Below are 26,780 nucleotides of genomic sequence, written 5' to 3' on the forward strand. Positions count from 1 at the left end.
ACATAGCAATAACTGACCTCCCACACAGATGCTCTTAGGCCTCGTCACATGTTCTTTCCCCACAGAACATGTGACCAGCCCTAAGAGCATCTATGTGGGAGGCTAAGCAGCAATAGGAAGTTATTTTACAAAATAGTACCTTTGATTGGGGTGACTTCTGTTTGCTCGCTGCCTCATTGCAAACATTCCCCTCTGCAGAACTGGCCTTCTCTACCCTTTCTTTAGCACCTACTTCCTCACTGACTGGTGATTCTGGGATGATTGTAGGTTCTGTTGCAGTATTCTCAGACTTTTCTGCTTCTGCCAAATGCACAGCAAAACCAGGAAAATAATGATACTCAAAAATCAATGAGAGATTTCAAACCATGTCAGTTTAAACAGATGTCCAACTCATCAATATTCATATGGCTAGAGTATAGGATGATATAGGATCCTGGTAGGGTAGGGTAGGGTTAGAAACTGAGGGGGGTGGGTGGTGTGCATGTTATTCTTTTTAATAACCCCCCAAAAAAGTGGAAAAAAATACATTGGTTTGAAAAATTTAACCTAGGTTGAATCAAATCAGTCTAGTTGAAATCATTCTGACCTAAAGCACACATTGACCTGCATGTACATCTTTAACACCTTGTAATTACTGTCAAATGGGAAAACACTTGCATAAATATTATGGTTCCCAAACTACCATCATATGCAGTTTTTTCACATTTTTGGCATTAACAGCATTATCATTGGTCTTTGTTTGGTATCTCTCGATTGGCTGAGAAAACATGCTACATGTTTTTATTTTTTTTTTAATCAAATGCTGACCAATAAGAATGCTTTGTCTCACCTATGATCTCCTCTTCATCTGATAAAGTTATAACATCCACTAAAATGAACAAGTTGATATAAATAAGATCAGAGTGATGTATCAAAAATACGGCAAAATGTTATGATCTTACAGTTCTTGTTTCTTTTGCCTGGAATGCTGTGACTTATAAGGAGCTCTGTTACACCCTCTGGACAAAATGCTGTGCTATTGTGGGTTACAACAGTACATGTACATGTACAGTGCATACTCATGTCTTAGTAATGTCTTTTTCAATTAAAAATCTAGTTGACAAGGTAGCAATGAGTCCAAACCTCATGCCTAAATTGCATGTTAGAGAAATGAAAGCTATATAGTACTTATATATTGCTTTGGTTGGGGGCAAGTTCTCAAAAAAAAAAAAAGAATTAACTATGAGATTTCTGGTGCTACCTCTTCTCTAAAGTGTATCTGAACCATTGTGCAGTGCGTTAAAGGTACTAAATATACTAAAAAAATGCACCTGTATGGATAAACTAACCTTTTTTGGGAACATCAAGCTTTGCTTGTCTCAAGTTCTTTTTCTTCTTTACTTGTGGCTTTTGTTCTACAAATTCAAGGAGGAAATCTCATAATTAACCATTCTCACATAACAAATGCATCATTAATGTTGGGTAACCATGAACAACGAAGATGATTTGTTTGACTTTGTCTGGAATAAATAGAAGACCTCTTGTTGTCATTTGACAAATACAATATGCTCTTCTATTCAATGAAACTTCAATATTTTCTTGTTGGAAAAAGTGAAATAAAACATTTAAAAAATATCATAACAGCGTTTTAACTAAATGACACGTTTTGGCATGGCATACATGTATGTCTAACTGAAGATGCCAAACATCACATTTTTGTATGTCAACTTTTATCCACTGGCAGTTATAGTAAGTAAATTTTCATATTCACTTGCCCAGTGGGCAAGAGCTCAGGTACGTCCTATGCCAGCTAAATCAAACAAGGTAACCAAAGACTTGCCAGGGCAGGCAAAATTTGAGAGCTACTTGTCCGAAGGAGGAGGCGGGGTGGCCTCATGGTTAGTGCCCTCATCTCCGGATCGAGCGGTCTGGGTTAGAGCCCTGGCCAGGGACATTGTGTTGTGTTATTGGGCAAGACACCTTACTCTCACAGTGCCTCTCTCCGCCCACGTGTATAAATGGGTACTGGTGAACTAAATGTTGGGGGTAACCCTGCGATGGACTAGCATCCCATCCAGAGGGGAGTAGAAATACTCCTAGTCGCTTCATGCTTTGGAAACCGGGATAAGCGCCAGCCTGATGGGCCACTTGGCTTGTATGCAGACTTTACCTTAATTGTCTGAAGGACAAGCTGGAATCAAAACTTTTGGAGCCCTGTTAATAATGTAAATATTATCAACAATAGTACAATGAACAAGAACTGTACCTGTATCGGAGTCTTCACTGTTTGACTTTAATGATATGAAACAAAAGGAAACAATGACCTTTAAGACCTTAAAACTCTTTTTATAAACTGAGACATTTAAAGCAGTTCTACCATTTACATGTGCAGCTAAAAATATTATTGTCAGGCTTTTCATTCTGACCCAGTTAACAATCACAGATGTGCATTTATTCTTAAACTGGAGTCTCTCTATCATACCCATGTCTACAGGTACAACAGGTGTACTCTAGTGGTTATTGTACATGTATTGACTGCTTCTCTTGCTGCAACAGCATACATGTGTAGTGTTCACCAGACTCACAAACATTTAATTAAGGAAAGCTCAGTTCAACTTACTTTTGTTTGATTCTTTCTTTTCTTTAACGTGAAGTTTGTCTGGCTTCTTTCATTATTTGATTTTTTAACATCTGACATCTTTGCCACTGATCCTGGCTCTAACAACTTGGGAACTCCATTTCTATGCAATCTATTATTATTGTATGTCCGTTGAACTTTTGGCTTTCTGTCATCAGCCAGAGGATAAAATCTGTCCGGTGAAAGAGGTCTTCTTGGTGTTGCAGCTTGTGAAGGGAAAACATCTTTGCTGCAATGTGGGCACTTTTTGTCCAGTGACAACTTCTGGTTACAGGTATTACAATAATTCGAATCAAAACAGTCATCATAGTTGTCATCGGAAAGAACCTCCTTTGACGAAGCTGGATTCTCACTAAGTCTTGATTTTTTTCTGAAGTTGCTATCTGAATTAGTGTCCACACTCTTTGCCACACCGTTATCAGAGTCTGTATTGAGTGAAACACCCACATGTTCTCCTTCCAGGATACGATCTAATACTGAACGACTCTCTCTTTGCTCTTTGTCTAGAACACTACAACTTCTTTGTACAATAGTTTTTGTAGTGTCTGCAGACACAGAACCATTACATCTCTCAGCTGTATGAGCATTTGAAACTGCAAAATTAGACCAAACAAAATAACATTATTACATTATATTTCATGGCAAACAAAGTAGTTAAGAGTTAATTTTGCAGATAGTGATTCATTTAATGGTGGACTTTGATGATGGGGTGAACACAGGCAAAATAAACAGGACAGAACAGAAGACAGCAAAACATGTAGATATACTTTATTTGACAAACTAAACTTGGTTACAATTTCAAGGCTTCCATGGCATTTCTCTTTGAATTCATGATCTCTGTGTTACTGGCACAATGAACAACCAGTCAAACTAAGAGGTCACATGGTGGGACCAAAGTCAGTTAAGAGGGATAGAATGCCAAAAGAAGTAAAGAAATGAACAATGTAAATACCATATTTATTTGATTATGCACCCAACCTCAAAAAAGCACCCACTTTGAGTGAGTGCCCGCCCTGTATATAGGAAAAGTTAACATTAAGTGCATCCCCCCTCCCACCCAAAAAAAAAAAAAAAAAAAAAAATGAAAATGAAGTGCACAAGGGGAGAATTGACTACTAAGAGACTTTCCTGAAGACCAAGTGTTTCCAGTATTCAGGGCTTGAAAAAAGTGCCGTCCTGTCATCCGGGACAAGTAGATTTGCGTGACAGGCAAGTAACTTTTCATTCTCACTTGCCCAATGGACAAGGGCCCAGCCAAGTCATCTGCCAATTAAATTAAAAAAGGAAAACTAACACTTGCCCAGGGCAAGTAGCATTTGAGAGCTGCTAGTCTGAGGGGCAAGCTGGAATTCAAGTTTTTTTCAAGCCCTGGACTATTTCAAAAAAACTTTTACTGAACAGTTAAAATTCTGCTTTGGTACATCTTCAAAGCAATTCAAAGCAGATGTTGTTTCTTATTTTGGGGAAGTGTAGATCTTTTGTAGGACATCAAAATATTTAATAGCATATAGAGGCTACACAAGTACAAGGGATGAGGATAGGAAAGAGTACCCAGAACGATTGTGATCAAGCTCTGTAAAACAACAATTTTCTTGATAACAAACCATGACTTAACGAAGGTTCTGTTCCTAAAGAAGTCAGCTTTGAATTCCACCCAGAAGATGGCGTCCCAGGGGGATCAGCATGTTTCCATCGACGTGTTCTGGGAACACAAAGTCCTTGTCTTCGAAGACGATATCCAATATCTTCTGATTTTCTTTTACCAGAATAGTTTGCATTGTTTCTTTGCTTCTGATTATGTGAGTCCCTTGTTAGACAGCCTCTATTCTCCTCTTCTTCATCAAATGAAGAAACAATCCATGAATTGCCTTTCTTGTCTTTGCCATCAGGAGAGCCAGGTTTTTTTTTAGGAATCTTGAATGATGAATTTTTTGCATTGAAGTCCTAAAAAAAACCAGACAGTTCATGTCCATTGTAGATACACAATAAAATTATAGATTTAAAAATACATCCATCAGTCAACATAATTTATGATATAACTTGGTGGTCAATTGAACAGAGATGACATGAAGACTATACCTAAGATGTATAGTATATGTAAGGGTTACTGATCAAATTTGAGACGCTGAGAGGCATTTCAATACAATTTCAGAAAACCAGCTCTATCACTGCGCAACACTCTCTATTAGCCTGTGTTCAACTATCAATAGCCCAACCTTCCCACAATAGTTTGCGGCAGTGTGACTCGATAGTCAGAGTGTGACTTGAACCTAAGATTCACTTCATGCTATGGACACATCAGGGTAAATGCAGAAACCAGTGAACCTCCAGGGTTCTCTACTTCCCAAGTAAGGTTGTTCAAAGCCCAATTAAGCTAACCCAGGATTGATGAGGATTTTGATTTCAGTTTTGAAACTTTTTGGTGAGGTTTTCTGTTTATATTGATTATCCTTCAGCTACAGTTGAGTTTGAATAATCTCAAATCGCACCAACTGTAAGCAGGGAAAAACATTTTTTACTAAAAAAAATTGATAGTTTGGTTAACATTTTATCTTGGGTTAGTGTTAACAGCCTTTGAAACAACTTGGCCCTGAAGTCATAATGCAAACTTACATTGGGACTTCTGTGTCCATCTGACAGACATTTCTTGGAGTCACTGGAATAGGATGAACCTTGCTGTTCACTATCACATTGATCATCCTCAAGTAAACACACCTCACTGGGAAAACAAATGATGTGATATTAATGACCCTCCAAAAGAATAAATAAAAGTTTTGTAAATATGATCACCTAATAAATGACAAATAAAACCCTCCATCCAGTGATGTTTTTAGGTAATTCATTATTGTAGATTGGTATCTGGTCGTTAAGCCCTCAAGTTGATAAGCTCCCAAACAGAAGTTGAAAACACTTTCTATTTCTCATTCTTTAAAGTGTGAATTGTGGGGGCTCTTTGACTTCTGGTTGGGGGCTAGGGGCTAATCAACCTGGGGGGCTAAATGATTTACATTATGTAGATTTTCAAGCTTTAGTTCTGTTGCAGTGAACTGGCACTAAGTATTTGCCATTGGAAAAAATCTTGTCATTATCTTGCCAAATTTAACAACAAATTCTCTTTTACTTGATCTAAATCATCAGTGAACTAAATTAACAAAAACGCATTGCATGTCACAGTTTCCAATTTACTGTTCACCAAGCTTGCTTCAAAGAAAATCAGAGATGCCGAAGACTTACGTTACACTGATCTGAAACAGAAATCAATTTCAATTTCTTATGGCAGATATGAGGACAACTTAGACATACTCATTCTCTGGAGAAAAACTTGGCCCACTGACAACCCAACCTGTGTAAGGACTTTTCTCAGCTTTATCCAGGCCTAAAAATGGAAAATCCACCACGTCAGAATATTCATCTCTCTCGAGAAGCTTGAAGATCAAATCATTGAAAATTTTCACATGACTTTTCACTTCATAAACTTCTAAATAGGAAATATGTTACCTGATAAAAGGCCTCGACTCATTTTCTTTCTCTACCTCATTACAATGGCACAATATAAGTCCAAGATTTACAGAAAAATCGGTTATAGAGAGAGCGTATTCTCTTCCTTGTCTTCGCGTCATTTACCCGCCATTTTGAATATTACGAAGCGCGCTCTCGGCCTCGTTTTGGTGCTCCTCTCAAAAGTACAGCGGACGAAACAGCGGACTCGATCAAAACTGTATGCGCTATTTCCTGAGCTTCGCGATGTAAACAAAGAACTGGGTCGTCCAGAAATAAAATGCGACAAGTTGAAAGGAATCTTTGTCATTAACCCGTGGATCTACACTTTAGCATGCAAGGTAATTCGAACGTAGCTACGTGAAGATATAGGATTGTTTATTGAAGGTGTTCATCAGAATTAAGTCATCAGTTCTCTATAAGAAGGACGTGCGTACAAACTGATCCCCATGTACCCCGTTGTTACACCTTTTACTTTCTTTTATCATTTTCTGGAAGACCTTTCTTGTTTCCGCCGACTATCTAAATTTTGTCTTTAAATCCATTGCTTATTTTTGGTGAATTTTCTACAGTTTGATGCTCTGTTACTGAAAAGAAATCCCAAATATTCAAATTGTGTTACTTCGTTAATCAGTGTTCATGTACACGTCGACATTATCCGGTCGTGAACTCCTTTTCCCAAAAGCTATTGAGTAGTAGTAATGATACAAAGCGGGGAGTCTCAAAGGGAATCTATTCTTTTTTGCTGTTGTTTATTTAAAACAACTGTATGCATAATATATAACGGGGTTATACTGAAATCTGGCCGTACTATCAACGCTATTGTAACACCATTTAATTCAAGTGGAAGATCGATTATATAAGCTTAATTGCCCTTTTGTAACTACTTTGCATACATTATAGTCAAGGTATTCGATAACTAATTGGAAAATATGTGTGCAACAAAATAACCTTCTATAACCCCTTCTCATGTGATGCAATATACTTCACAAACTTGGGTACCTGCAAAATATGTATGTATTCAAGGACATTCCCTAAGAGATACCTTACACCATAAATTTCAAACCCCAATTTTCAACATTTGCTATTTATAACTAATTTTTGTCCATTTGTATCCATCAGGACGCCTTTATTGAATTAGTCAATAGATGCAAGGTTTTGCCTGTTTTATTCATGGAGCCCTTTGCTCATGACAAGGGAGAGGGAGCAAAGAAAGTCATTGTAGCTTCAAGCAGCTCCAGTACTCATGGCCTTAGAGCAAGATCGTCAAAAAGTTCAGGTTCTCCAAGACACAGCAAAAATCGAGCCACAAAATCTTATGGTGGAGCCCGCAACTTGAATGGTAGCTTGATCAGTTTATCATGGCCAAGCACCCCTGACCTAGGAAGCCAGTTATCACCTGGGAATGCAAGCCCAGAGAAAATACCCCTGGGGCACTACAGAACTGGAAGCAGCTTTGGGAATTCCCTTCCAGGAATGCAGCTTAATTCTAATGAGTTTCTGTGTGACTCTAGTGTTGCAAAGTTTAACGCTGGACTCTTTTCATCAATCACTAGTCACACTAGTCAAGAGTTAGATGTAGAAGAAGCCATGGATATTGATCATCAAGAAGTTAATGATGACGCTGCTTGTCCTGAAGAAGGTAATTCATCTGAGCCAGGAGCCTCAGAAGAGAAGAGCCTCTCTGGAGGAGAAAACAACACTCTTTCTTCGGATGTTAGCTCAAAGGTACAGCAATAAATTAATACATTCAAGTAGTATAAAGTTAAGTGACAAATGTCTTGACTATTTGGATTAGAAGCCTTCTGAATGTGGGGTATGTGGGGCTGCTGCTTCTGTGTACCATTAAAAGTGTAGTGCTTCTAGTCACCCAGAATTATAAATCTATATAATCTTTGCGAATTGTAACAATTACTAAGAATTGTGACTAGTATAGTGTCGAGGGGGACAGAAGAAGGAGTAACACTGTAACTGGACTATTATTTCTTAAAAGTTTTTTGTTTATTATTTGTTTCCTGGACAGGAACCAAAAAGGGAAATCCTAGTTGCAAATCGCAAGAAGGAAGTGAATGAACAGAAGCCGCAATTATCGAAAACTACTTCGACTACTTTATCAAACAAAAAAAGAGCCATTTACATAGTTCTTCATGTCAGCACTATACGGATTGGAGAGTTGATTGGAAAGGCCTCTGCTCCTGTAAAGGTGAAGCAGTTTATATAATTTTTACTTAGTGATGGTTCTTGATTGTGATATTTTCTAAAAGTACACTGTGTGGTTCCAGAAAATATCTATACTTCCCCTGGCACAGAAGGGATTTTTTCTGAGATCTCCCACCCCCTCTGGAAATTCCAATTAAGCTTCATACATTTATTTAAAATGTGTTGGTCTCGCAGAACCCCCCAACCCCCAGGAAATTCTAATTCCTTCTAGGGGGGAGTATCTAGATGTTTTCTGGAACTGCACATTGTAAATATATAGATCTACTTTATTTGCCTAAGAGTTCCTGATATAAATGACTAACTTAGGACTGATTTAGGCACTTCAATGTTTGCACAGATGTGCTGCTTGTGAAAACTTTAAGGACACAACATTGATCCCAATGTACAACTTGCACATGAGCATGCATGAAATAGGCCATATTTGATATATCAATGTAATCTAGCATTGTTCTGAAGCTTTCAGGACAAACTTCTAATTTTGGTGTTGTTTTCTTTGTATCCAAGTCTCTTTTGGGAACTGAGAAACAAGAAACTTAGACAAATTACAATTTTGACCCAAAAGCCACGGAGCCCTGTTAGAGTATTGATACATGTATATCAAACATGACCTATTATTATGATCATTGTCAATTTGATTCACACTGGTGACATTGCACTTGTCAATTTACACATTACCTAAGCAACTATTGTAGTATCTACATGTAAATCAGTACTTGCAGAAAGAATTAAAATTAATAACCAATTTTGTAAGTTATATTAAATAATTCCTTTTTACAGATATATGCAGAGAAAATGTTCATAGAAATGGATACTAATGAAGGTAAAACATGCACAATATAGTAATTTGATTTGATTTGATTTACTTTGGTTTTGGTTTGGTCTGGTTTGCTTTTTGCTGAGTCACCAAGTTGTTACATGTGCCAAAAATGATGTCTAAAATGAGCACTTTAATTAAATAGCTGAAACATTTTGATGTCTTCCAACTCGCGTGCCTTAATTAGGCATACAGGTGTAATTTTTCATATGTGTGGATCAAAAACTTCACTCATGCTCCATTTCACATACCCTCTAAATCAAAACCAACTAAACACCATGTGAAATGTTTGTTGAGCTAGTACAGCACTAACTGACTTACTTTCAAAAAATTTAGATAACCTCAATTTAAGACACAGATGATGTGAAGTTGTAGAAATCAAAGATTAGAAACAATATTGCTCTCAACCACCATCAATGACTCAACCACCATCAATGACTTAACAGTATGCATTCGTTAGGGTTCAGTAACTGACGAAGAAGGCAGTCTTTGGAAATCCTATTGCCCCCAGAGTAATTTTTTTGTGACTGAAACATTGACTAGAGCAAGGAGAAAAAGCTTATTTAAAATCAGACATCTTACATTTCATAAAGTTACAGCTTACATGCAGTGAGTGTAATGTGTGTTTCACTCACCACAACTATGACTGATGATAATGTTGCATCTTGAACTTTTTACTAAATACTAATATTTATTTCAGGCATAGGTAGCCAAACTGTGTCCTACCATTTCAGAATACCATGTAAAGATTTGTTAGAATGCAAGGTAATGTTGTTGGTAACAGCCACGTGCACCTATTTACACAGTCAAATAAGGGCAGACTTTGTGTAAATGGCTTAAATTTAATTTTTAGTATGAATGCTTTTTGTAAGTATCAAGAAGTCAAGGCCGACTTGCATGACACTAGAAATGCCATGAATTAAATACTAAACTGGTCAGCAGAATTGTTGCTAAGGGTTGGCTGCCAGCTAATTTCACTGGTTGAAAGAGAACTTAAATATTCAGCTGACAGAAAATAAGCCTTGGTGTAGTTTTATTTTGAATCTGCTTTTGGCAGAAAGCCGGGTGCCCAACATAGTGTAACTTGATTCTAACTAAACACTTGACTTTAGAGTTGACTTCTGTTCAGGTTGTCAAAACATTTGGTTATCAAGCACGGCCTTTCTTGAGACTGCTGTGACCCAAATGATCACACTCTTCCATAACGGTATACTTCATGCAAACCTCTGTAGTGTCAGCTGGTACAGCAGGCAGTAAAGAATTAAAAGTTACCACTGACAATAATAATAATTAATGTAATGTTTAATTACACTTTAAATTCACTTTGGCATAACAATTGTTCTGGAGCTATAGTTGTCATTCCGAGTCTTTCATTCACTTACCTAACAAAGTTTTTGCATTTCCTCTTTGTTCCTTGGAAGGTAAATTTTGGTGGTGCACCATTACTTTTTGTTGTAAAACCAACTGCTGCTGGGGCGACTGCCATTCAAGAGAAGTGTAAAGAAAGAGGGCAGTTTCTGGATCCTGATAGTAAAGGTAAGGGTACATATCATTTACCAAATGTTATAAAATTACATTGTATGCATTAGATACTTTCACTTGCTGCTTCATGAAACAGTTATTTGACTGTCTTTCATGGAATGAGGGTGTTTGATTGTTTAGCATGAGAAAGTTGTAAATCAGCCAGAAGATCAATGTGGGTACTGATCAAAATAGAGTCAGGGCAGGAAAAAATATTGAAATCATGTGGCTCAGTGGGCCAGTACATTTCAGTTTTCAGCTGCCCCCAGTAAGATAGTACTTGCCCAATAGCTGTGAAATTCATTCCTTATCACTTGCCCACTAGACCACCAACCTTCCATTTTCACTTGCCCAAGAGCGGTGGCCTCATGGTTAGTGCGCTCGTCTCCAGATCGAGCGGTCCGGGTTCGAGCCCTGGCCGGGGTCATTGTGTTGTGTTCCTGGGCAAGACACTTTACTCTCACAGGGCCTCTGTCCACCCAGGTGTATAAATGGGTACCGGCGAACTTAATGCTGGGGGTAACCCTGCGATGGACTAGCATCCCATCCAGGGGGGAGTAGAAATACTCCTAGTCGCTTCATGCTACGGAAACCGGGATAAGCTCCGGCCTGATGGGCCACTTGGCTCGCATGCAGACTTTACCTTTTACCTTTAAGAGCAAAATTTACTTGCCCTGGGCAATCAGACCTGGGTTTTTTCCTGCCCTGAGAGGTGGTTGGAGTTATGTTAGACTTGTCCCAAAGTTGAGCTGTGAAAGCTGAGCTCCAAAAGTGAAAATGTCAGTCTGTACACCTGCCTTGCCGCCTACCTGGCCTCCCGCCTACCTCCCTACCTACTTATGTTTAATGATTTATTATTTACACCACAGACATGAAGAAGCGATATATTGTGCTGGTGATGAATTACAAAGTGGTTCCAAGAGATATCAAAGCTGATTTAACTGAGTTGGTAGGTATTGAGTTGAATGATGGTAATCACTATAACTCAGTTCATGTACATGTATCTATCTGATTGGCTATTAGCAAGCCTGATTTTTAGCACAGAAATAGCACAGTATGCATGCCATACGTGTAATTGGAATGGTGTAATAGACCAATTTCGATGTTAAAATATTAAAATTGTTCCGGGGAATAACTACAGTAATTATGGGGTTTATTCCTCAGAGCCTCGTGCTGAGGTCTATTGTTTCAGGCTGAATTTTAGTATATCGAAATTGGGCTATCGGACGGTGCAATGTTTGCAATTGGACAGTTTCATTGGACAATACGCATCCCTTTACGCATTCTTTCTTGGGCAGAAGTATTTGAATAGATTCCTTTTCCCATACATCTTGGTCACATTTTAACACACTCAACTGTTAAAATATTTAATTTTATCAAGACGGTTAACCGATGTTTATGGTGATCAAATTTTCTTAAAGTTTTGCCTAATTGGTAACAGGTATTAGAAAATTGTCACGATAAAAAAAAAATTCAAAGGAATATCTTTCTTTCATCGTCCTCTTTGCCTTCTTCTAGTATTTTTTTTTTTTTAATCAATTGGTGTGATTTTTGGCCCATTAGGAGTCATAAAAGTGTGTAGCTCACTAAATGCAAAAGAGTGCACTTTTCACAGATCTAGTCATGTATGTACATATATTTTTTATTTAGTTTCAGAACCGTTTCACAGAACAGTTGACATGGAGTGAGCTGAGGTACACCTACTTATGACTAAACAATTTTAACTCAAACTAGATGTGAGTCCAATGTCCTTAAATAATAATAATTAATAATTATTCACTGGGTTTCCTAATTGTTAGGAAACCCAGTTTTTTTCTTAAGCTTTGTATTCTCTTATATTTTTTTTCTTTTTGTTTCGGTGATAAGTGTAAAGGAAGCCCAGGACATACTGGACAAGAAGGAGGAAGCTTGCGGCTCCAGATCTGTTGAAGAGTCAAAGACAACACAGTCACCGCCGCCTACAGGCCCAGTGAATATCGAACACAGAAAAATATTAACGCCTAAAGGTAGGTTTTTTATGATGTCTCTTAGTCTCTTATAAAAGCTAAACTATCTACATCAACACTAGGCCTCTTCCTAAGTGTGAACAGTGTAACATCATCCGGTTTTACGCAGAAACTGCTAAAATGCTTTTCTCCATGTATTAGGGGGTATTAACGATTTTTCGACGCGTTAGCGGTGTTTTGAAACTTGCCACAAGTCGACCTCGTGAGTTTCAGGGTAGAATAGCGAAGCGAGCCCCGAACTTTTGCTGTGCGAAGACGAAGGACTTTCCTAAAAGCCTACGATTTTTTGTGCGCGTTTTGCTAGTTTTTTTTTTAACTCACATTTGTGATACAAGAGCGTTGTGGAATCGCCCTTTTATGTTATTGCCAACGTCGAATTCTCACGTAAAACTGCAACAAACATCTTCGAGATAGCGTCCGTAGTAAGGATTAAGGAGTCAAGGTTTGACCTCCTTGAATCTTTGTTTGCCTTCCATCGACATCACCTGTGCTAGTATTGGTCAGAGAAAATTGAACATAACGATACACTTACATTTGCGTCACAAATGTCAGAGTTTTTATAGCGTTCCTGCACTGTCTAGGTTTAAATCATTCACTTTTGTCAGTAACAAACGATGATTGTTTGTTTCTACAGGAAAACATGCTCGCAGGGAACTCTTCTCAGACGGATCCAAGTCTGCTCCGGTAAGGAATTCTCAATTTAGTTTTCCTTAGATGAGGCACGCTTTAAAGCGATGCTTAGTGGAATTATCTTGCAACATTTACTCAATCATACATTTACGTAGTTGACCAACACGATTTGCTACGAAAAAATAGCAAATTTGACTTGGAACTTTGTAACTGCTGCTGTTAAGTTCCCAAGACAGGAACACTGTTGTTTAATTCAGACTCTGAGGTCCATGGATACAGTTGAACCAAAGCAAATTCATTTCTATGTTTGCAGTCCAAAATGTCCGCTGCTCCTTCTGACACTGTAGAAAACACTGAGCAAACAAAGGAGAAAGATGACCCAGTAAATGCCACAATACAAACACGAAGCAGACGACGAAAAGCCTCGGCTATCACAACGAACAGTGACCAACCAGTTACAAGCACCTCGGAACCCGTTAAACCAGATATTCTTCTCCATCATAAAGAAATGGAGTCGCACATCACCTTACTCGATCAGCACAGCAAGGAACAAAGGGAGAACTTACAACAACATCAGAAACTTCTGGAAATAGAAAGAGGAAAGCTGCAAGAGATGGAAGAGGAGAAAGAACGCCAACTTGGACGGATGATGGATTTGGAGATTAGTTATTCTACAGATAAAGAACGTCTGTGTGAAAGAATCCGAGTTTTAGAAAACGCTTTGGCGGATAAAGATCACTCGTTAACTCAACAAGCTGTTAATATGACCTTTTTAACTAGTGAATTGGAGCAAGAACGAGTTTCTGTACGGCAGCTTCGAAGCGAACTCGAACAAGAACGTGAAGCCAATTCGCATTTGCGTAAAGTTCAGAGCGATCTTGTGCGGGTTCGCCTAGCTCTGGATGAAGAGAAAACTGTACGTAACATGAGGGAACAACAGCTTAAAGAGAAAGAAACAAGCTACCATGGTTTACAAGGAACTTTGGGTGAAGAACAACAAGTGAGATTGAGATTAGAAGAAGAACTACGCCAAGCTAGGAGTGCTTGCAGTGAGTTAGAGAGAAGGCTGGAAAATGAACGGCTGTCAAGTCAGTCCAGGCGGGAAGATATCCAAGCGAAGGACGATACTATAGCAGAACAACTGCGTCTCTTGCAGCTGGAACGTGAACAGAAAGCAGACTTACAGGAAAGATTAAGAAATATGCAGATTCAAATGGATCAAGAAAGGAACAGGCGCATCTCTATTGAGAGAGAACTTACCGAGGAAAGATTGACCTTGCAGCAAGATCGAGAGAACCTTGAACGAGAACGCGAACGTTACGAACAACGCATCCGCGACAGCGAAAGAAACGCGATCGAAAGCGAGCACCGCCTTCGAGAATTACAATCAGCGGTATCTAGTGCGCAAGACACCCTGGCCGAGTATCGGCGACTCGAGCCACGTGATTGGATCATCCGCCGTGACGAGGTCACCCTGTCTGAAAACAGTTTAGGTGTAGGGGCCTGGGGCAAAGTCTACGAAGGTTCATTCCGCGGGTGTAAAGTTGCGGTGAAGCAGATTCACGAGCTTATCCTGTCTCCTCATAATCGCAGATTGTTTGAGCGAGAAATGAGCATTGCGTCGCGTTGTCGACACCCGCATCTACTTCAATTCATAGGCGCGACAAACGACGACGGAAGCCCTTTGTTTGTGACGGAGTTGCTGGACACAGACTTGAGGAACATTTTGACCCAGCGCGCGTTACATCAAGAGGAGATCATTTGCCTCGCTTTGGATGTCTCTCGCGGGCTCAACTATCTCCATCTCAATAAACCATTTCCCATCATGCACAGAGACATTAGTAGTTCCAACGTGTTGCTTTGGAGACGAGATAACAGTTGGAGAGCCAAGTTATCAGACTACGGAGCGGCAAATTTCATGCGTCAGTACATGACGGAGAATCCAGGAGCAAGGATTTATGCTGCGCCAGAGGCTCTCACTTCTCAACAGTCTCCAAAGGTAAGAAGAAATTTAGTACTGAGTGCGAGCGAGTGCGAAAAAATAAGGAACGAGGGGAGGAGGTGGGGCAGAAAATGATTCCTTCCCTCTCCACCTCTCCCCACCGCCGTCCTTTTTTTGCTCACCCCATATCCACTTCTCTCCATTTTGGTTCAATCCAGGCGCGCTCGTTTGCTTGCTCGCTTTCTCAATCTCTTCGCCTAGAAAATGGAAAACATCTGCTACGCAAGCTATCGTACTTTTAAAGGCGCGCTCCTGTGGAGACAACCCTGCGACCACCCATACCTGCACTCGATGTGGTAGCCGACTGTCACTCCAGCATCGGACTGACCTGCCACAGCCGACGCTGTTGTCACCACGGTACCAAACGACGACCCAGAGGATAACCTATGTTCGACATCTACCCAATGGAATTGACGATTTAACGAATATTGTTATTTTTTGTACTATTTTCCTTACAGACTTGTCTCTCTTGTTTTCTTCTAGGCGGACGTTTACAGTTTCGGTTTATTGTTGTGCGAGATGTGCATCAGAGAGCTTCCAGTCCCCCAGCAGATCCACCAACAAATAGGCCTGGTAACTAACGGTGTCCTTCGAGAGCTCATTATGCGTTGTGTCGCGAGGGATCCCGAAGCCCGTCCCGCTATAAGTGACGTCATAGCAGTGTTGACGCAGCAAGCTGAGTCTTTACGAGCACAGGGACTGGTGACAATCAATGGACGAACGGCTACCTTGTAGAATCTTATCTTTCAATCTTTATTTGTCTTTATCTCGAGATTTGGGACTCTTTTTAAACGTCCAAGCTCTCTTTATAGACTTTTATGTCGTTCGATAAGATGTTTTATCGTCGCGCTTATTTGTGTTTTTATGCTTTACAATACAATAAATACAATAGTTATGTTATATCTGTGGCACTTGGTATTGTATGTCTTTGGGAAGCACTTAGTTGCTTGAACTGTAGGGAAATCGAGCGCTGTCAGCCGCTACCCAAGTATCTGACAACCTGGGTAAAGCGTGTGCCGTCCACTAGTGAAATACGCTTTGTTCAACTCGGCAAAAGGAGATGACTATTCCATGGAGTGCAGTGGGGCGGGACGCATCACTCTATGACTAATAAACTCGTTATTTTGTATGTAGGAACTAAGGCTCCGATCACACTACGCCGGAGAAATTTGAAAACGGAGGTTTCACTCTGAAAACGCATCAAATGTTTTTCGCCCACACTACGCCGGAGAAATTTAAAACCCAGGAATCACTGGTCGTTTTGGATTTGTGTTTGAGGAAAACTCGGTCAGCAAAATCACATGATTGTCGTGACACCATCGACTTCGAAAAGCTCCGTTTTCAAAATGTTTTCCGTCCACACGAAAACGAAAGGTCAGCGTTTTCAAATTCCTCCTGTGTGAAGGGCGTTTTCGAAAAGCTCCGTTTTCAAAATGTATATGTTTTCCGTCCACACGAAAACGAAAGGTCATCGTTTTCAAATTCCTCCTGTGTGAAGGGCGTTTTCGAAAAGCTCCGTTTTCAAAATGTATATGTTTTCCGTCCACACGAAAACGAAAGGTCAGCGTTTTCGAATTCGTCCTTTGTGAAGGGCGGAAAGCTCCGTTTTCGTGACGGATTAGTGTGGACGGTAGGCCTAACCGTAGAAATAGAGCTGCGTTTATTATGGACGCTTGAAGATATCACAGCAGTGCTTCGAAAACTACGAGTCCTGGTCGAGTCAAAACCTCCTTATTAGCAAGCCTGTTTTCAGTTCCTCAGGTTTGTTTCTTCGCCATTGATATACAGTCGAACCTCTCCACAAAGGCCACCTTGGGGACGAGGAAAGTGGCTGTTGTAGAGAGGTGGCAGTTATGGGGAGGTAGGGCTGTAATATGACACCTATTGTAGCATATAAACAAGAAACGCAATCAAGATATGTCGATAAAACAGAAATAACGTTAAGAAGGGATCAAGTTTCGTTACTTTTTCCGATGAAAAGTGGGGTTTGTCTACACCTCTCGTCATTCGGTGATTTACTGGCCATTGTCGAGAGTATTTTGGCAGTTGCGACGAGTTTTAGTAGCCATTGCCGTTGTGGTCTTGAGGAGAGGTGGCCTTTGTAGAGAGGTTAAATTAAGCGAATGTATGGACCGTCCGCCGGGACGTAAAAAAGTGGCCGTTTTAGAGAGGTGGCCGATAGTGGAGGTTCGCCTGTACAGAAGAAATCCTCCCGAGGGGGGAGGGGTGGGGGAGAGACTTCCATATAGAAAGGACTGGGGTGCTGGTCGCAAATTCTGAAAAGAACCTCTAAGATGTACGAAGATCCTGTTTTGTGGGCGTGGCTTGAATTTTTTCACCCTAAGAGGTACCAACTCTAAGACAAAACATTATCTCCTGTCATATTTTTTCGTCTCAATACCATAAAAGGTACAGCAAAAGCTCCGCCTGTTGACCTTTTGAGGCTGAACACCCTAAGAGGTACCAAAACCATTTTTTTTTAACCCCTTAAAAGTACGACGAGCACCCCCGTCCTTTATACATGGGAGTTTTCCCTCGGGCAAATCCTAACAGGGACTTGCTTAAATGCGGAAAAAAATGTACTGTCGATTCTTCATTTTTCAATAGGAAGACTTGCAACAGGATACAATTTGCTGAAAAGGTATACGTGCGAAAGTAGGCGGTAAATATGAACAGAGTGACAAAAAAGAAGTACGTAGGCAATCTTATGCCTTGCCGCTCGAGTGCTTTTGTTTTCACAGTTATTTATTATTCATTGTCTATAGTCATTACGTAGCGTGTATTTTGGGCATGAAAAGAGCTTCACAATGCATAATTGACATCAGCTAATATCAAGTTGTTTGGCCGTTGAATTATAAGCAGACTTCGAACACAGACGGATGTCCGCCTGTTTGTTTCAAGTAACAGTATATTCCGATCAGTTATACAACGACGTCCTCGAAGAAGATTAGATTTAACTTTGTTCTTCTCGGTACGGGGAGTCAACTGAAGAAGTTTGTGCGTCCCTCTAAACTGAATTGAACTCCGTCGTAAGCCTTGGCCGACTGAAATCTTTTGTGTTAAAGAACGTGAGTCTCATGATTTTACCACTGCTACGAAGATTCAGCCATGGGTAATACGGTAAGTTAGTGCTAACCTTGTTTCACCGCACTCTTTCTCAATATCGATGGATCGATTTGATAATGAGTTATAAAATCGCCTTTCCTGCTGGAGTTTTAACTCACGGTTGGCCAGTTAAAAATTCGCTTTACGATCCACTGTAACAATGGTAATAACATCTCAGCATAGTCTTATGTTTACATGTACCGTAGTTTCTCGGTTATAAGGCGCACGGTTTTTTCGAGGAAAATCTGTTTTTGCTTGGGAAGTTTTTGCCAAAATTGGGGTGCGCCTTATAGCCGAATATTTTCGCGCAAAAAAATCTAACGACAGCAATTTTACCGGAACTTACAGTTAAAACTAGACAAATAAAAGACACTAAACATTGGTCATTGACTTTTTTAAGATTTGGTGGTTCTGAAAAGAACCGGGTGGCTCTGAAAAGAGCCGTTGTTGTTGTTTTGAAATTTATTGATGTCTAGTCTTCCTCCTCGCTATCCGTGTCAAACTCGTTCTCCAGTTCATCATCTGCTTCCTCGTCTCCAGCTTCTTCTTCGTCCCACACAGCTTCGTCCTCGGTGCCGTCCAGAGCATTTGATATTCCACAGCACTTGAATGAGTTCGCGATCAAATCAGCGGGTATCTCTTGCCATGCCTTTTGGATCCACTGCAAAACCAGTTCTTTGCTCGGCGCACGCTTCTTCCCCGACGGAGTGTAAGTGAACGGACCGTTCACCATCCAAGTCTGGTATTGGGATCGCACCTTGGTCTTAAAAGGTTTGTTGATACACTTGTCCAGGGGCTGCAACACGGACGTAAGTCCACCCGGAATAACTGCGACTACTACGTTTCGCCTCGCCAGAAGATCTCTCACGGCGTTTGTCAAATGCCCACGGAATGAATCCCACACGAGGAGAGCTCTTTGGTCTGGGGTGTACCGAAGATGGCGTCGAATCCACTCCATTACTCCTAGAAATTAATAAGAAATACAGTCTTAGAATGCTAGAAAGCTTTATTATCAAGGCCGCATTGTGTTAAACAACTGCACGAGAAAAGCTAACAAACTGAAATTTGCATACGCGCGTACGTGCTAAACAGCACGTGCTAGGTAACACGATACGTCAACAATGAAATTCGAATCTCGTTTCTGAGAAACAAGAAGTGTACTCGTCTCGCTCGCTTGTTGAAAAGATACTGCTCAGAATAAACAGTGTTTTAGCTTACCTTCTTCGTTCATCCAGCCCTTCTTGTGAACGGAGACCTGCATCCTTGGTGGCACGTTGATTTTCAGCTGTCGAACTCCTTTGAATATGACCTTCGGGGGAAGTTTCTCGCCGTTCGCTTTCACCGTTAGTGCAACTGTGAAACTCTGCTTGTCGGCACCGCATGACAACACTGGAACTGTTCTATTCCCGGTGAACTCCAAGGTTCTGGATCTCTGGTTCTCGGATCGTTGAATATTTATTAGAATCTTTATAAAAAACGAAATATGTCTCCTGAGCAGGAAAGCTGAAATTAACGTGTATGCGTTGTCTGTTTACACGCAAGTTTATCATTAGAGGTGCGAACTTTTAGCTTTTGTTTTCGTGTATATCATTAAATGTGTGACTTTTTCACTTTTGTTGAAATTTGTTCACGTTTACAGAGAGTTCGCGTGCTAATTGTGCCAAGAGAATAAAATTTTATCTTTATGAACTCTTCATTTCTTGGTGCGTCTTATAACCGAGTATTTTCACATAATTTTCAGTTTGGGAACTTTGCATGATTAAGTTGCCAAGTTTGGGGTGCGTCTTATAGCCGAGTGCGCCTTATAACCGAGAAACTACGGTATACGCCAGTAGAAATCTGAGATTTCTGGCTAAAACAGTTATTGAGTATTAGACCCGGAAATTGTATGAACCTAATCTTCATTTCATGGTTATTTGTAGCTCTGTAATGTCCATCCGCTGACCAAAATAGCTTCACACCGTTAGCAATGATGTTATTTTCAGTCAGTATGCGAGAGTTTAATGACTTCTTCGTTTACTGGCTTGCATTTCACCTGTTAGTAACTCTTTTGGTGATGTAAGTCAAAATTTGCAAGGATTATCTCGCAGTACGCCATAGAGACTTATCCGAGTAATAAATTTCGGACGCAGTAGGCAGTACTGGTGCCACTTTTCGCGCTTGTATAACACGTGTTTTACACTACAGAATGCAAAAGTAAATGAAAGAAAAACGCAAGAAAATGGCAATTGTTTCATTCATAGTGCTTGCGTTTAACTCAAAAGTGTAGTAGCTCTCGTAAGCTTGAAGGTTTTTTGCTTGTTAGCAGCTGTCATTGTTTTGGGGCAAGGGACATTGTTTCTGTTGTTTGTTCCTTTGTCCTCACAAAGGGTATCAAGCCATTCATGTGAGAACTTAAGACAGCATCTACCCGACCCGTTTAACTGCGGTTTACTTTGCACTTTTTCGCGAGTTTTGTTAAGATGTTTTTGTGTCATTTATTAATCGTGCGTTATAATTCAGTGGTTAATTAAAAAGGTAGATGAGCTGTCTATGGTGTTTTTCTTGTACACTTGGCGTCCGTTTAATTAATGTCGCCAGGAGACTGGGAGTTTAACTTTGTTCAATCTGTTGAAGCCTATAATCACCATCAACTGATCTGGTGCATATTTTTCAGGGTATAGAAGAGCTAGAAAGAATAGGACAAGTATCCGAATTTAACTTACAAGATTCTTTAGATGTTGAAAGATCTTTTCAAATTGTGGAGAACGAGAATGAAGAAAACACGGCACCTCCAGCCTCTTCAGGGATTCAGGATGTTGAAGAGTCAAGTGAAAAGCCGATTGCAAAAGCCAAAGGAAAGAAGGAGAAAAAACGTGAAAAATTCAAACAGGAGAGTTCCAACAAAAATGACGATGAACTTTTGGAAGTATATTTGGACAAACAAATTCCTCGTAACAAGAAGGCCATGAAAACAAAGTTGGAAAACGTATTGATTGAGTTACACCGTAAAAATGAAATTCTTGATCGCTTGACGAATGAGAGAGAGCGCCATTTGGAACGTATAGAGGAGAAAGAGAAAGTGATTGAAGGCAAAGACTTCGTCATTCAGTCTTTTGATGAGAAAATACAGGTTTTCAAACAACGGATCAAAGAGAAGGAGTCCGAGTTGAGAGAAAAAGAACGCTTGTTGAGAGAGGCAAACGAAAATGTCGACCAGTTAAACAGTGAGAACGAGAGATGCCTGGCAGAACAACTGCGTCTCTTGCAGCTGGAACGTGAACAGAAAGCAGACTTACAGGAAAGATTAAGAAATATGCAGATTCAAATGGATCAAGAAAGGAACAGGCGCATCTCTATTGAGAGAGAACTTACCGAGGAAAGATTGACCTTGCAGCAAGATCGAGAGAACCTTGAACGAGAACGCGAACGTTACGAACAACGCATCCGCGACAGCGAAAGAAACGCGATCGAAAGCGAGCACCGCCTTCGAGAATTACAATCAGCGGTATCTAGTGCGCGAGACACCCTGGCCGAGTATCGGCGACTCGAGCCACGTGATTGAGTCATCCGCCGTGACGAGGTCACCCTGTCTGAAAACATTTTAGGTGTAGGGGCCAGGGGCAAAGCCTACGAAGGCTCATTCCGCGGGTGTAAAGTTGCGGTGAAGCAGATTCACGAGCTTATCCTGTCTCCTCATAATCGCAGATTGTTTGAGCGCGAAATGAGCATTGCGTCGCGTTGTCGACACCCGCATCTACTTCAGTTCATAGGCGCGACAAACGACGACGGAAGCCCATTGTTTGTGACGGAGTTGCTGGACACAGACTTGAGGAACATTTTGAACCAGCGCGCGTTACATCAAGAGGAGATCGTTTGCCTCGCTTTGGATGTTTCTCGCGGACTGAACTATCTCCATCTTAAGGTGGTCTTATACCCTAAAAATGAAATTTTTTATTAACTATCTTTGAATATATCTTTTTATACCATCTTATAGATTATCACTTCCTGACTCCAAAATAACTGTTTTCACCTCGCGAATGTTAATAGTTAATGATTAACCAGCCCCCCACTGGTGAAAAATGTGGGTCTATTATAAGCAGCATAACTCCGCTTAGAATGGTCACAGAAAAGTAAAATTAGCTTTATTCTATTTCAAAATAAATTACCCAGGTGTTAAACCTCAAAAAACAAGGAAACTATGATTGCTTTGATAATTTTTCCTATGAAAAAGGGAAAGCAATGACAGATACTTCAAAAACATTTTTACTGCAAGTACAGTGTTAAACATTCCCAATTTTTTTGAGGTTTGTCACCAAGGGAATAACATCAGGAAATAATGCTGAAAGTTTCAAGTCAATTAGTTAAAACCCCACAGAGATATCCTGCTTGGAAGTGTCGCAATTTGGTAATTTTCATAATTTGAGAAAAATGGTTCTAAAGTTGAGACATAATTTAATGAGATAATGTTCTTCTCATTTTTAATGAAATAACCTCAATTAAACTTTTTTCAGCCACAGTTTTGCTTGATAGCATTAAATAAGAGTTCAGAAGGATCCTGAGGCATAAGTCACTCCTTCTGTTTCTTGTGCTTGATCCCCTTTTTGTTTTCGACGGGCTCGAAGCAACTTTCTTTTTCGCTTAGAGGTATCTGTTTCTTTGTAAATTGCTTTGCCAAGCCTCAGTTTGTCACTTCTTTTCATTTCCTCAACACAGAACTCCCCAGGTTCAATTCCACTGTTTGTGAGTGTATTTAATGCTGCTTGGCTTCCAATATTGAAGTGGGAAACAGCATCATTCACTCCAAGCTTTAAAGTGTCAGCTCCCACAAACACATCTTTTGGCACTCGGTCCCATATCATCCCATTTATGGCTTCATTTTGATTCTGGGTCTTTCCATCCAAGCACCTGGTCAGCAGAGCATCCTCACTCAGCCTGAAGTAAATTGGCTTAAGCTCAGCAATGATTTCAACAGGGAGCCCAGGACCTGGTTGAACAACTTTGTACCATTTGCAATGTCTCTGTTGAAGCGACACCAGCTGTCTGCTCCTTCAGGGCAATAACAATGTAAATTGCGATCCTTTGAAGAGGCACAATGCATGAGGCTAGCATAAATTGCCTTCTTCATTTCCGATAGATTGCCAACATTGCTTCTTATGGCAATCCCATTATAATTTTGCAGCCTGTCTATCATTCTATCAGTCAGCTTTCCTTTACCGCCCATACCTTTTTTCTCTTTCTTTAGTTTTCTTAAAGCTGTCCCCACACGCTTCTGGACATGTCCAACACATTCTTTCTTTACAACTTTAAGTCCTTTGTCTATGTAAGTCTTCTCTACTCCATTGAAACCCTTGCTATCTCCATCCCCATAATATTCAGTGTAACGCAATTTGTGTTTTTCCTCACTTCTCTCAAAGATTCGCTTCACTCCTTCTGTTTCCATTGATGGAGCTGAGCCTTTAAAATTTGCTTTGCATTTTGGGGCATGGTTTATCTGCCACTCCTGCTCTGCTTGGAGATCATTATTGGTCTCATGTCTTTGGCAGGTCTGGCAGACTTTGCTCAGCAGTTCAACATCAAGGCATTTCCCTGTATCAATTGATAATACTGCTACACAACCATTCAATGAAGAGTGGCCTCTTTTCTGCCAGGTCCCATCGCAAGAAACCCCACAGTTTGAAAATCCTTCGACATCTTCACCTTTCAAATGGTGAATTTCTTTTTGGGCATCATTCATGGTCTGATTGGCCACAGCTTTTGCTGCTTTGAGCAAAGCTTTGTTGTGCTTACTGTATGCCTTTGGTTTTGGTGGGGGTGGCATGTTCATAATTCCACAAAATCTCCTAGCTGATGCTTCCCCTTGCGCAATCGTTCTCATCCCATAAACAAGTCTTCTGTTCACCTCATAATATCTTGATATCTTTTTAGACGTGTAAAAACAATGGTTACACCCACAGTCCAAGCATAATAATCGAAGACATGATGCACAACCATGCCTTTTAAAGGATACCTCTGTTAACTGAATATTTGACTCACCACACTCTTGGCAACACAAAAGCCTCAATACATCAGCCAAGATTTCCACATCCATTAGACGATATCCACTCAGACTGCTGCTGATTATTTCTTCTTTTTCTTCTTTAACCTCAAGCTTGGCCTTGATCTTCCTTTCTGAGGCAGACTGGATAGTTACATTTTCGTCGATAGGTTTTTCGATTTTCGCCGATTTAGGACTTCTCTGCATATGCTGATTTCCGTGGAACTTACGTTTACGGGGTCTATTGCCAGTTCTAGCCATCTTATATCCAAATCTCTTTTGAAACCACAAAAGAAAGCTAAAACTTTACTCGAAGAAAAGCGAATGACACATTCGTCGATCGAAAGCCAAAAGTTTTAGTCCGTACGAAAAATATGGCCAGCGGTAAACACTATAAGAGCTACCAAATCATTTCCTCTAGAGAGCGGTCCCAGGGGCAAAATGGTTTCTTCACGATTTTGAACCAACAACTGTAAACAGTCGTTGTTAGGGGCGTTGCTATGGCCAAAAATTAGACATATCAGTAGTTTTTGATACATTTTTCGTACAAATGACTTTTTCTGGTCAAAAACACCCTGGAATAATGCAAAGGGATGGTTAAAGAGTCTATTTATGACGTTTTCAAAAAATCGACCTTGTACGCAAAAAATGCGATTTTTAGGGTATAAGACCACCTTAATAAACCTTTTCCCATCATGCACAGAGACATAAGTAGTTCCAACGTGTTGCTATGGAGACGGGATAACAGTTGGAGGGCCAAGTTATCAGACTACGGAGCGGCAAATTTCATGCGTCAGTACATGACGGAGAATCCCGGAGCAAGGATTTATGCAGCGCCAGAGGCTCTCACTTCTCAACAGTCTCCAAAGGTGAGAAGAAATTTAGTAGTGAGGAAATTTCTGAATTCTTTTGGCCCGACACATTTCTATTTTATAAGGAACGAGGGGAGGAGGTGGGGCAACAAATGATTCCTTACCTCCACACCTCCTCCTTTTTTTGCTCACCCCCTCTCCACTTCTCCCCATTTTTTCTCACCCCAGGCGCGCTCGTTTGCTTGCTCGCTTTCTCAATCTCTTCGCCTAGAAGATAGAAAGGAATCGTCTGCTAGTCAGGCTATCGTGCTTTTAAAGGCGCGCTCCTGTGGAGACAACCCTGCGAACACCCATACCTGTACTCGATGTGGTAGAGACTGTCACTCCAGAATCGGACGGACCTGTCACAGCCGACGCTATTCCAAACGTGACGTCACCACAGCACCAAACGATGACCCAGCGCATACTGACCGATGGAGGTCGACACTGACCGATGACGAAGACTTTTAACGAATATTCTTTACTTATTGTACTATTTTCCTCACAAACTTGTCTCTTGTTTTCTTCTAGGCGGACGTTTACAGTTTCGGTTTATTGTTGTGCGAGATGTGCATCAGAGAGCTTCCAGACCCTCAGCAGATCGACCAACAAATAGTCCTGGTAACTAACGGTGTCCTTCGAGAGCTCATTATGCGTTGTGTCGAGTGGCATCCCGAAGCCCGTCCCACTATAAGTGACGTCATAGCAGTGTTGACGCAGCAAGCGGAGTCTTAACGAGCACAGGGACTGGTGACAATCAATGGAAGGACGGCTACCTTGTAGAATCTTATCCCTCAATCTTTATTTGTCTTTATCTCGAGATTTGAGACTCTTTTTAAACGTCCAAGTTCTCTTTATAGACTTTTATGCCGTTCGATAAGATGTTTTATCGTCGCGCTTATTTGTGTTTTTATGCTTTACAATGCAATAAATATAATAGTCATGTTATGTCTGTGACACTTGGTATTGTATGTCTTTGGGAAGCACTTAGTTACTTGGACTGTAGGGAAATCGAGCGCTGTCAGCCGCTACCCAAGTATCCGAGAACCTGGGTAAAGCGTGTGCCGTCCACTAGGGAAATACGCTTTGTTTAACTCGGCAAAAGGAGATGACTAATCCATGGAGTGCAGTGGGGCGGGACGCATCATCTATGACTAATAAACTCGTTATTTTGTATGTAGGAACTAGGGCCCCGATCACACTACGCCGGAGAAATTTGAAAACAGAGGTTTCACTCTGAAAACGCATCAAATGTTTTCCGTCCACACTACGCCGGAGAAATTTAAAACCCAAGAATCACTGGCCATTTTGGAGTTGTGTTTGAGCATGGATAGTACAGTCTTCTACTATCCATGGTTTGAGGAAAACTCGGTCAGCAAAATCACATGATTGTCGTGACACCAGCGACTTCGAAAAGCTCCGTTTTCAAAATGTTTTCCGTCCACACGAAAACGAAATGTCAGCGTTTTCAAATTGCTCCTGTGTGAAGGGCGTTTTCGA

General features: G+C 40.6%; 2 protein-coding genes and 2 pseudogenes across 3 annotated transcripts in view; 2 read left to right on the forward strand and 2 right to left on the reverse strand.

Annotated features, from left to right (window-relative positions):
* The window catches only part of LOC145480944 (uncharacterized), a 23,223-nt gene extending 17,022 nt beyond the window's left edge, over positions 1–6,201 (reverse strand). The window contains exons 1-9 of the mRNA XM_081459290.1: positions 6,116–6,201; positions 5,921–5,993; positions 5,231–5,336; positions 4,222–4,561; positions 2,600–3,210; positions 2,246–2,270; positions 1,329–1,394; positions 830–868; positions 140–300 (exon numbers count right to left, since the gene is read on the reverse strand). Of these exons, the coding sequence (XP_081315416.1) occupies positions 140–300; positions 830–868; positions 1,329–1,394; positions 2,246–2,270; positions 2,600–3,210; positions 4,222–4,561; positions 5,231–5,336; positions 5,921–5,993; positions 6,116–6,137 (1,443 nt within the window). The 5' untranslated portion in view covers positions 6,138–6,201. The remainder of the gene's footprint in view (positions 1–139; positions 301–829; positions 869–1,328; positions 1,395–2,245; positions 2,271–2,599; positions 3,211–4,221; positions 4,562–5,230; positions 5,337–5,920; positions 5,994–6,115) is intronic.
* Positions 6,160–16,788, forward strand: LOC145480941 (uncharacterized). Its single transcript, XM_081459286.1, has 12 exons — positions 6,160–6,456; positions 7,238–7,843; positions 8,139–8,318; positions 9,113–9,155; positions 9,850–9,914; positions 10,571–10,685; positions 11,540–11,619; positions 12,321–12,364; positions 12,537–12,676; positions 13,311–13,360; positions 13,620–15,305; positions 15,792–16,788. The coding sequence occupies exons 1-12, from the start codon at positions 6,160–6,162 to the stop codon at positions 16,041–16,043; spliced, it is 3,558 nt and encodes a 1,185-aa protein (XP_081315412.1). The 3' UTR covers positions 16,044–16,788.
* A 1,563-nt stretch (positions 16,789–18,351) lies between these two features.
* On the forward strand, positions 18,352–26,615 carry LOC145480962 (uncharacterized; annotated as a pseudogene). The gene is made up of 4 exons (XR_014048573.1): positions 18,352–18,428; positions 21,070–22,307; positions 25,100–25,298; positions 25,812–26,615. The product of XR_014048573.1 is annotated as an uncharacterized LOC145480962 (transcript).
* LOC145480948 (uncharacterized) lies at positions 22,788–25,119 on the reverse strand (annotated as a pseudogene).
* Positions 26,616–26,780: the final 165 nt, after the last annotated feature.

The sequence above is a fragment of the Orbicella franksi genome, chromosome 3 (assembly GCF_964199315.1).
Source record: "Orbicella franksi chromosome 3, jaOrbFran1.1, whole genome shotgun sequence".
Taxonomy (NCBI): Eukaryota; Metazoa; Cnidaria; class Anthozoa; order Scleractinia; family Merulinidae; genus Orbicella; species Orbicella franksi.

Bases quoted from the DNA above. Each gene is read 5' to 3' on its own strand.
- LOC145480941 (XM_081459286.1), top strand. From the start codon at position 6,160: ATGGCACAATATAAGTCCAAGATTTACAGAAAAATCGGTTATAGAGAG. The intron at 7,844-8,138 runs GTACAGCAATAA...TTTCCTGGACAG, and splicing joins CTTCGGATGTTAGCTCAAAG to GAACCAAAAAGGGAAATCCT. The intron at 12,677-13,310 runs GTAGGTTTTTTA...TTGTTTCTACAG, and splicing joins AAAAATATTAACGCCTAAAG to GAAAACATGCTCGCAGGGAA.